General features: G+C 46.0%; 1 protein-coding gene across 1 annotated transcript; it reads right to left on the reverse strand.

The window, feature by feature from the left end:
- Window positions 1-871: 871 nt before the first annotated feature.
- On the reverse strand, window positions 872-4,371 carry MRGPRX2 (MAS related GPR family member X2). The gene is made up of 2 exons (XM_044260255.1): window positions 4,362-4,371; window positions 872-2,525 (listed from the first exon to the last, which is right to left on the reverse strand). The coding sequence occupies exons 1-2, from the start codon at window positions 4,369-4,371 to the stop codon at window positions 1,441-1,443; spliced, it is 1,095 nt and encodes a 364-aa protein (XP_044116190.1). The 3' UTR covers window positions 872-1,440.
- Window positions 4,372-10,128: the final 5,757 nt, after the last annotated feature.

Here is a 10,128-nt window from a genome sequence, read left to right on the forward strand (position 1 = left end):
TCTGGGGCAGGAGGAATGTCTGGGAGGGACGTGAGGGAACTTTCCGAGGTGAAGAAAATGTGTTGTGCTTTGCTTGGGGTTTGAGTCACGTGGGTGTACTGTTGCCATAACTCACCGTACCATTCGCTTATGATCCGTGCCATTGCTCTCTCCTAATTGTACCTCAATTAAAGAACTGAAAAATTATGAGACGATGCAATGTTTAAACTTAACATATTATAATTTTTACAGAACATATCATTTTAGAAATGCTTTTCTGTAATTGAATTAATAAAATGAACGTTGCGAGCTCTGTGGAAGAGAAGGTAAATCTGAAGAAGATCCTGTCCTCAGAGAATACAGAGTCTGGTAAGACACATTGGAAATGTGCCATAAAGGGGGTGGCTCAGTTGGTTAAGAGTCTGCCTTTGGCTCAGGTCATAATCCCAGGGTCCTGGGATCGAGCCCCACATGCTCCACATCTGGCTCACTGCTCAGCCAGGAGTCTGCTTCTCCCTCCCCCCAGCTCGTGCACTCACGCTCTCTTTCTCTCTCTCTCTCTCTTGCTCTGCTCTCTCTGTCTCTCAAATACATAAATAAAATCTTAAAAAAAAAAAAAAAAAGGAAACATGCCACGAAGGATCAGAGAGCTCCAGAGAGGGAGAGCCAGGCAGAGGCACAGAGACGGGAATGAGAAGGTACATACATGGGGTTCCTCTGGAGGGCAAGGGACAGGAAGTTACAGTAAGACGACCTACCTCAGACCTTAAGCATGCTTTGACTTCGATTTGCCCAGTTATAAAACTCAACTTTGTGCTTGCACAAACTGACAATGGTGACAGAAAGAAACAGATGGTGACTTGAATCTGGTAAATGGACATTTAGTACAGGCTTGGTGTAAAAATTTATCATTTATTTATTCATTAAGTATATTTATTCATTAAGTCATTTATTCAACAGACATCCATTAAGCTAGGGAGATATTCCAGGGCCTTCCAAAATCAAAGACGATAGCTCTTTGGGACTAGACAGCACTTCAATTATTTTAATTTTATGGAGACAGATGGCAGGAGGGTGACCATAGAAGGTTGTGAGGGAATGTTCTTCTAGTCCCTCTTGAGCACAGTGACCAAAGAAAATGCCGACTTTTCCTGTACCTCGTTCAGCCTCTGTTGAAGGTGGGATTCTTCAGAAGGGGACCTGAGAGTTGGCAAAGCTGGGGATGGTGTGAAGGTCCTGGGCGAGGCTGTCCTTGGGGCGCTGGACTTCAGTGTCTTCCTGACAGGCTCTGTCTCAGTCCTCACGAGGAGGATTGTTATCTCAACCTTCAGCTTTATCTTAAAACTTGAAGGCTTTAAGACCAGGGCACCCAGAGGCTGAGAGAAGTCAAGAAAACCTCCCAAACTGTTGGGGAGAGAGTTGGCTCTCAAAGGCACATTTGTCTGAGGGAGACAGACTGACTCAGAACACCACACTACTTCCGGCCATCTCCAGAGTTTCCTGAGGAAGGCTGGCTTCACTCCCATCCCCTCCTGATACGTCCTGCAGAGCCCTCTGGAGGACCATCTTGAGGGTCCTGTGCCGCTGAGCCCACCGCTGTCTACAGGAGCCAACGAAGAAGTAAATGATGGGGTTGGCACAGCTGTTGATGCAGGACAGGAGAACAGCAACCAGATAAAGATGCTTGAGGACTGTATTCGAGGACCGTATCAGAACCCAGTGTAAGAGGAACCAGTGGATGCCAAAGGGCAGGCCACAGAGGAGGAAGACCAGCACCGTGAGCGCCACGGTGGCATACAGCCTGGTCAGCCGCAGCCGATGGCGGCCACACAGCGATCGGCTGAGCAGGGCCAGGCTGGACCCAGAGAGAAGCACAAATAAGAGAATCAGCCAGGTGGCAGCAATGAAATCAAACACCCGACACCAATTGTCATCGAAACCCCGAAACAGGAAGCCACAGTACTCCCCTTCCAGGATGCTCAGCAGCAAGGAGAGGGCCCAGAGCAGGGCGCACATCATAGCTGATGTGTGTCTTGGGCGGTGGCAGCGGTACCAGATGGGACACAGGACTGACAGGCAGCGCTCTGTGCTAATAGCACTGAGAAGGCTCAGGCTTGCGATGTAGGCAAAGGTCCACGCGAAGACGAAAAACCTGGAAATGGAAAGGGACACGGAATGGAAGTTGACAAGCTTCACTAGGAAATAGACAACCTGGAAGGAGAGGAAGAGGAAGTCGGCGCCTGCCAGGTTGAGGATGTAGACGGAGAAGGTGTTCCTCCGCACGCGGAAGCTCAGGAGCCACAGCACGATCAGGTTTCCCACCAGCCCACCGAGGGCAAAGGCGAGGCTCAGCAAGGACACCATCAGGATCCCCAAGGGGAAAGTCTGCAGAAAGGCGTGGTCACTTCCATTCACCGGTGCGAGTGTGGTCTCCCAGGCTGGGGCGGTGGGATCCAGGCTCAGAAACCCTCCGCTGGTATTCCTGGGAACACAAACAAGACGGAGCACCTGCTGGAGGCTCACTCGTCCTCGGGGCCAGCCTGCTACTGGGGGATTACGGTCTCCATGTTACGGAGGAGGGAAAAGGAGGCTTGCAAAGGTTAAGATACTCACCAAACACTGCACTGCTTTGGAGTTCTGGAACCTGGATTCAGACCAGTTGTCTCTGATGCTAACGCTTGGATTCTCTCTACAGCAACACCGACCTTATACTAAGGTGGGAATATTCCAGGGTTCACACACCTCTTCTTAACCTCCCAGACCATGTCAGGTCTGTAGGAGGCAATAGGAAAAAAGTCTGTACAGGTTATGTGTTATGACGGCAGGACCCTGAGCTCGGGATTCCTTCTCCCTGGGACTGAGAATTCCTCTTAGGGGCCAGGAAGTTGGAAGACCCTGCCATGACCTTTGGACAATCTCAGTGACTAAAGGTGGTCCATCTACCACGAGGGAATTCATGATTTAGGGTCACGAAGAGAATGTGACCTGTCGCAATGACTGGTATGAGTATGGACAAACCTCTTGGCCAGAAATGTCCCAGCATGTTGGCTTTATGAGGACAGGAGATACTTTCCTCCTGGCCATTAGTGTGTCCCCCTAATGTCTACTCTATTGCGAGGGACACAGTCTAAGTCACTCTTACAATGGCTTTCTTTCTAGAGCAGTCAAAATAATAAACTTAAAATATTTACAAGTAATGTGTGTACCCCACCTTAAAAAACTACATTTCATTCTCAAAGCACTTATTTTTTTTTAAAGACTTTATTTATTTATTTGAGAGAGAAAAAGACAGAGTGCACACAAGCAAGGGTGCTCTCCGCTGAGCAGGGAGGACACGGGGCTGCATCCAGGACCCTTGGATCACGAACTGAGCTGAAGGCAGGCACTTAACTAACCAAACCACTCAGGTGCCCCCATTCTCAAGGCATTTATGAGAGACTATTCTGAAAGAGTGACAGCAGATAGAAAGGTGCAGACAGTCAAATACATCTTGAAGAGTACCATGAGAAATTGATCCAATCACACAGAGAGAGAAAGTCCCAGGAAATACCAACTGTGAGAAGGCTATCAGAGGAGATGGGTTTGGAGGTCCCTAGGTGGCTCAGTCAGTTAAGCAGCTGCCTTCGGCTCAGGACGTGATCTCAGTGTCCTGGGATGGAGCCCTTCGTTGGGCTCCCTGCTCAGTGGGTAGTCTGCTTCTCCCTCGGTCCTTCCCCCAGCTTGTCCTTCCCCCAACTCATTCTCTCTCTCTTTCAAATAAATAGCATCTTAAAAAAGAGAGAGACACAGAGAGAGAGAGATAGATTTTCTCCATTTGCCATCAAATCTCATTTCCATCTTTTCTACCCTCCTCAGGGTGACTTCATCATCCTCTTTGAAGGTTTCCCCCTTTCTCTGGCTTCCGGTTGCTTTTAGTGAAAGCGAGACACGGACAGGAGCTGGGGGTTGGGAGGAGGGTGATTGGGGGTTTGTGACTCTCTGACTCTGTGCCAGGCTGTGAATTAGCAGTGGACATGTTACTCTGTCTAAGGACTGCGCCCCTTGTCTGGTGGTCCTTTCCTATATCCACAGCCCTCCTGAGTTCTGGTAACTTCTTCCCTTTCCCTTTCAGTCCTTGTCTCTGAGGTCTTCAGTGAGCGTCCTTTAAAGATTTCCTTTAGCCCTGCCCATACCCGTGTGACCTGTCCTTTCATTACTCTCCATTACCTGTACCTGTTCGGACCCTGTATTTTCTGTTAGGACAATGTCAGATACAAGGGTCCAAAGGGGGAAAAAACCCAACTTTTGAACAGCAAGAAAATCTTCTGAAACCTGATGTTATTAAAACAATTTAGCTTTGAAATGTCGTGGTAGGATGCCGCCTTGGTCCCTGAACACAATACGTCTCTCCATGGTTGCAGATTTGACTGGAGAGAAGGAGGGAGTATAAGGAGACAGGAGAGAAGTCACAAGAGCCTGGTGGGGGCCGTTTGGCTCTCCCACAGTCCAAGCCACCAGCACCCAGAGGCTCCCTGAGGAAGTTTCATGTCTCCCCATTTGCAGTGGGGTACCCCGGCTTCCGGCACGCCCCGCCCCCCCCCTTAAAATGAATTCACAAGCAAGCGGATTAAGAGGAAGAAAATGGAACTGTCTCTGAAAGAAGCTAGTTCTTGATCAAACGCTTACCTGAGCACCATTCTTCTTGCTGGGGGTAGAAACTAGGAAAGGAAGAGCTTTCCTGAGATTGAGAAGTAGCAGAGAGGACTTCTCTACTCTGTGGATGGCAAGGGGTCCAAGGCCACAGGCGTGGAATCTGGTGACTGCCTGAGGCTTATCAAGATGTTGGACAGCCCCTGTGATTTCCTGCCCAAAGGGCACCAGCAAATGAAATCCTGGAGATGTGTCAAGCAAGAAACTTCACGAGATGTTTTCATGTGCCCTGACTCCAGTCACTTATCTTGGCCTCTCCCCGTTCTACCCTATCCGGTCCCCCTCCCTGTGAGGAATGGCTGTCCTAGGGCCTTTTGCTGCCCTCTCTAAACCTGGGCAATAAACCATCCACCAAGCTGTGTGAGCTTCCATAGCTAAAGAATTGTTGGCTTGACGTCAAAATCTGGCTTGATGTTCAAGGCCCTGCATGTCTTGACTCACTTAATCTTTTTAAATTTAATCACAGAAGCATTATATGCACATTAGTTTTTCTTCAAATGATGCCAGGGTGTATAAAGTGAAAAACGAGGTCTCTCCTACTCTCATTTCTCAATAGCAACCAGTACTTCCAGTTTCCATTCTAAATTCTTCCAGATGCTAATATCATTTCTTTGTATAATAACACTACAGTTCTGCTTTTGATTTATCAATAACAACAGCAAGAAATATTGAGTTCCCTTATAAAAGATAAGGAATTTAGTGCACTGCACACATTGTCACCGTTCTCCCTCTACATCACGATATTTGTTAGCTAGCTTATTTTCAGATCAGCTAGAGATAGCTAATATTTTTGGCCTTAGCTCTTATGACTTCCTCTCATGTGCCCATGCTGAGGCCAAATTGAGTTTCTTGCCACCACCTTTAAAAACTTCACTGTGAAGCATTTAAAGCAATCAGAAAAACTTTTTTACTCACTTATTCATTGATCCAAAACTATAGCTTTGTTATAAAGATTAATGGATTAATTATGTAACAGCTTAGAATAGGTACTCATAGTAAGTCCTATATACTTGCTAATTCTTACCATGATTTTTTTTACTATCTCTTTCCAGAAGTCTAATTCAATATACATTAAAGTTTCTTTTCCTATTTTTCCATATCATTTAAATTCTTTCTTATTTTCCATCTCTTTATGTCCTGGTTAGCTTTCTGGGTAATTTCTATAGATGTACCTTCTAGGTGACTAGTCTCTTTTGCACTGTGTCTAATCTGTTGCATCATCCACTGAATTTTAAATTTACTTTTTATGGTATTAATTTCTAGAAGTTCTTTTAAAAAAAGATTTATTTACTTATTTATCTGTCAGAGAGAGAGAGAGAGAGCGAGCACAAGCAGGGAGAGGGGCAGACGCAGAAGGAGAAGCAGGCTTCCCGCTGAGCAAGAAGCTCGATGTGGGACTTGATCCCAAGACCCTAGGATCATGACCTGAGCCAAAGGCAGTTGCTTAACCAACTGAGCCACCCAGGCATCCCTAATTTCCAGAAGTTTTACTTGAGATTTATCTCTTGTTGCTGCCTCACACTGTCAATTCTTTCTTTTATGTCTTTAACCTTATTGGGCATGGCCATATTATACGTCTCCAAAATTCCAGTGCTGAAGTCTATGTATGTCTGATTTTACTGCCCATTATGTCTTCTATTACTTTCACGCAGTGCCTTTTTACTTTCTGTGTTTGTGATTTTTGACTCTGAGTAGCTCACTTTTTTTTTTTTTTAAGATTTTATTTATTTGTTTGTCAGAGAGAGAGAGGGAGTGCACATGAGCGGGGCGGGGTGGGGAGCGGCAGGTAGAGGGAGAAGCAGACTCCCTGTTGAGCAGGGAGCTCGATGCTGGGTTCCATCTCAGGACCCTGGGATCATGACCTGAGCCGAAGGCAGGTGCTTAACTGACTGAGCCACCCAGGCGTCCTGAGCTGCTCCCTTTCGCTGGGACTTTATCTGTGGGAATCCTCTGAGGCCTGAATTACAGCTGAGCTCCTCCAGAGAGGTCTTCTTTTTCTTTTGCTAGTTACCTGGGGGACCTTCCCAGCATTATTCATTTTTCAGGATGTCGCCAGAGATCTCATCTGTCATTTGAAGTTTTAGGATCACAACGTGATACTGACTTGTGGCTACAAATTCTCCAGAGAGAGAATGTTTCTTCACTCAGAGCCAAGCTTGATTAAGCAATTTCTTGGTAGTTTATTTCTCATTAGTGATCTCACTAATGAGAAATACACCAAAGGTTTAGTCTTTGGAGCGCCCAACTTTTGATTTCTGATCTTTGGTTTGTCCCAAAGTTCTGTCTTCTAGAAGCCGAATAGGAAATATGAATCTCCTTCATATTTGCAAGGGGGATTCCATTAAAGGAAGAAACTTTATCAGCTCTGTGCTTTAGAAACGTCTCTCAGGCTGTCACAGGGAGAATAGATAGAATATAAATGAAAATATAAATCTCTAGTCATACTTCTATAATGGAAACAATTGCACAAATACTTTAGTATATGCGCACAATAAATCCAATATACTGTTTTGTAATGTATAGTATATTTCCAATTTAATAATTAATTGTGGAATCTGGTCTCTGTTCCTTCTCTGTAAAGTGAGATGCTTTCCAGCTGTGATGAGTCTAAAACTAAGTTTTAAGACTGGTGCCTATGGAGCCCTTTCTTCCTCCTGTGCCCTCCCCACCCCCCTGCCTTGGATCTGTTCTGTACCAAAGAGAAGGGAGACCTCAAACAGGGCTCTCTCCCAAGGCCAAACTTGATCCCAAAGTGACTCTCATCAGGTCCTTAATGGTTCCCAGAGGCTCCCCTTTCATCCCTGTGATATACTCATGAGTCTAGGTGCCCTGCATGACCCAAAATTTTGTGTTACAAATTCTTTTCATTAGAGTCATTTAGTCATTTAGGTGTCATTTAGGAAGTCCCTATAAAGAATAGTTCTGTTGCATGGTGTGTGTGTGTGTGTGTGTATAAAAGTATATGTGAGAATGTATGTGTAGCTAATTTTACTATGTGAATTTGCAGTTATAATTTTGGGAGGGTGTGGCTCCCTGGCATCGCTGTATCTGAACCTCTTCTTCTCATTCATCTCATTCTACTCCATGTGGATATCACCAGCAGCCGATATTGCATGCCAAGCGCATGCAATAAAACCAAGGCCAGGATCGGGCGGGGGTGGTGGTGGTGTTGCATCCTGATGTTATCATCTGAACTCTGAATCCCACTATGCCTGGAGCCATGTCGTCTTGCTGCATCTCAGCTGTTTGAACCAAAAATGTCTATTTATGCTAAAACTAACTTAATCTGGACATATCTTTTGCTCGTGCAGCCACAAATATGTCCACATGGAAACATTGATCACATAGTACATTAAGCATCTGAGGACGTATTTCTCTCCTATTGTGCTGTGAGTGCTTTGAGAATAATGACCCTATCTTTGTCCCAGTGCCTGGGACAACGCCTAACCCAATGCTCAGCAAAAGAAAAATTTTAAGCATATGCACTTGTGTCTGCAAGCATGAATGACTTAGTGATTGAACAAATGACTTGGAAAAGTGAGGATGGGGAAGTCCTTCTAGGCAGAGAATTTTAAGGCCTAACTAACTATGAGAAAGACCTGGGCATAGAAGAACAAAGCAAAATGGAGACAAAGAATATTTGACAGGGTAGTCTGCTTTAAAACTTAACACAATATTTAAGAAGCCCAGTCCTTGTGGGAAATGGAAGTCATCTGTAGTTGGCTTAGATTCAGTATTCATCACCATACAAGTCGGTGAATGGGGGAGCAGGCCACTGTGACCTAGAAAATCACAGGGGAGTCCAGGAATGTGGAAGCAGAATAAGCTGGGTCAAGCAATGGGGACAGAAAAGTCACTGGGTTACAGGATCCTTTCTGTAATAACCCCACCGGAGAGTGGGCTCCACTGATCTCTTGGGTCTTCACGACCACGCTGGAAGACCACAACTGCGTCATCAGAATGATGGCTGACTTCCAGTGGCCCCGACAGGGGCTGCGGGAGGAAATGGATCAAGATTAATCTGAACTGGCTGGATTGGGGGGAAGAGCAGTCACAAGACTTCAGAGCAGGAAAGAGAATTCAGTCTGGGGAGAGCAGGGGAGGACCGGAAGTAGGAAACTCCCTTGTGAGAGCGCTGAGCTTTTCTCATCCAGTTATGGGCGTTCATAGTCCTTGCATAGGAAATCACATGGCTTCTCAGGCTCTTGATAACACCAAATCAGGCAGCCTTGTCTACAGGGCTTTCTCCAGCCATTTCAGAGTCAGGAGCTCCAGGAAGGACCTCCTGCTTCAAGGAAGCTCAGAGCTGATTCTCTATGGGAAGTAGAGGAGAAGGAAAGTAAAGGCTTATTGAATTCTTTCCTTTCCATTCTGTTGTCTTGTTAGGTCAAACTGCTCTTGCTCAAACAAGATCTAGTTCCCCAGAAAGTCAGGGCCTCATGGAGATAGGAGTTTAGGGTTTTGAGTAGCTGGGGGGATCAGGGAAGCATGCCGCCACCTTCATCTGACTGAAGAGAGCCAGCTTCTTCTCCACCTGATTCTTTGTTTCTTCAGATCAGCTGTCAGGGAACATAAAACATGGGCCTGGGAAGCTTCTAGGAATAAAAAGTTGGGACGACCAAAGCTCTAGTTTTTCTAGTTGAAAAGAAAAACTTCTTTTTCCTCTAAGAATCACTTGAGTTCATTCAACAAATATTTATTGAATGTCTACTTTGTGCCAGGTACTGTTGCAGGCACTGGGATAAGGTGTGAACATTAAAAAAATCCAATGAAAGGATAGAAATGTGACATTCCATGTGGCGCCACTAGGTGGTAGTCAATGATTATTGTGGGGATCATGTAACCCATGGCTGGCCAGCAGGGGGCCCAGTCAGTGAAGTTTGGGAAGAGGTCCCACTTATAGTGGGCGAGTGAAGGGGAGCCATGTTATTTCTGGATGGTTATTCACCCGTGGCAGTGTAGCACAGTGTCTGTGAAATCAAAGTTTGTACGATCATTCCTGATCTCAAATCCTGATTCTGACAGGGTTACTAATTAACTGAACCTTACTGATAGTTAAATTGCTTAATCTCACTAACCCTCTGTTACCTCAGTGAAATGGTGATGGCTGCCTATAGAGCTGCCGCGTGATACTCCAAGACACCAGTGAGTGCTTAGAGTGCGGTAAAAGCTCTATGACTGTCAAGAACGTGCTCATGACGGTCATCACTTTTATTAGCCTATTCCTTCCCTGGAATCCCACAAGGCCTCTGAGGCTTGGTCCTGACATCCAAGTACCCCAGGCCAGCAGGGTCTGAAGCTACTTTGCACCCGTCAGCCACTGCGAGTCCCAGGAGTGGAGCTGTGGCCTGGACGGGGGCCCTTCCACCTGCCGCTGTGTGACAGCAGGTGAACTCTGTTTCCACTCCTGTTGCTGTGTCTCTGTTAGAGTAGATACCTCGTGTAAGCATGGACTGTAAA

Source organism: Neovison vison, chromosome 7, assembly GCF_020171115.1.
Source record: "Neovison vison isolate M4711 chromosome 7, ASM_NN_V1, whole genome shotgun sequence".
NCBI lineage: Eukaryota > Metazoa > Chordata > Mammalia > Carnivora > Mustelidae > Neogale > Neogale vison.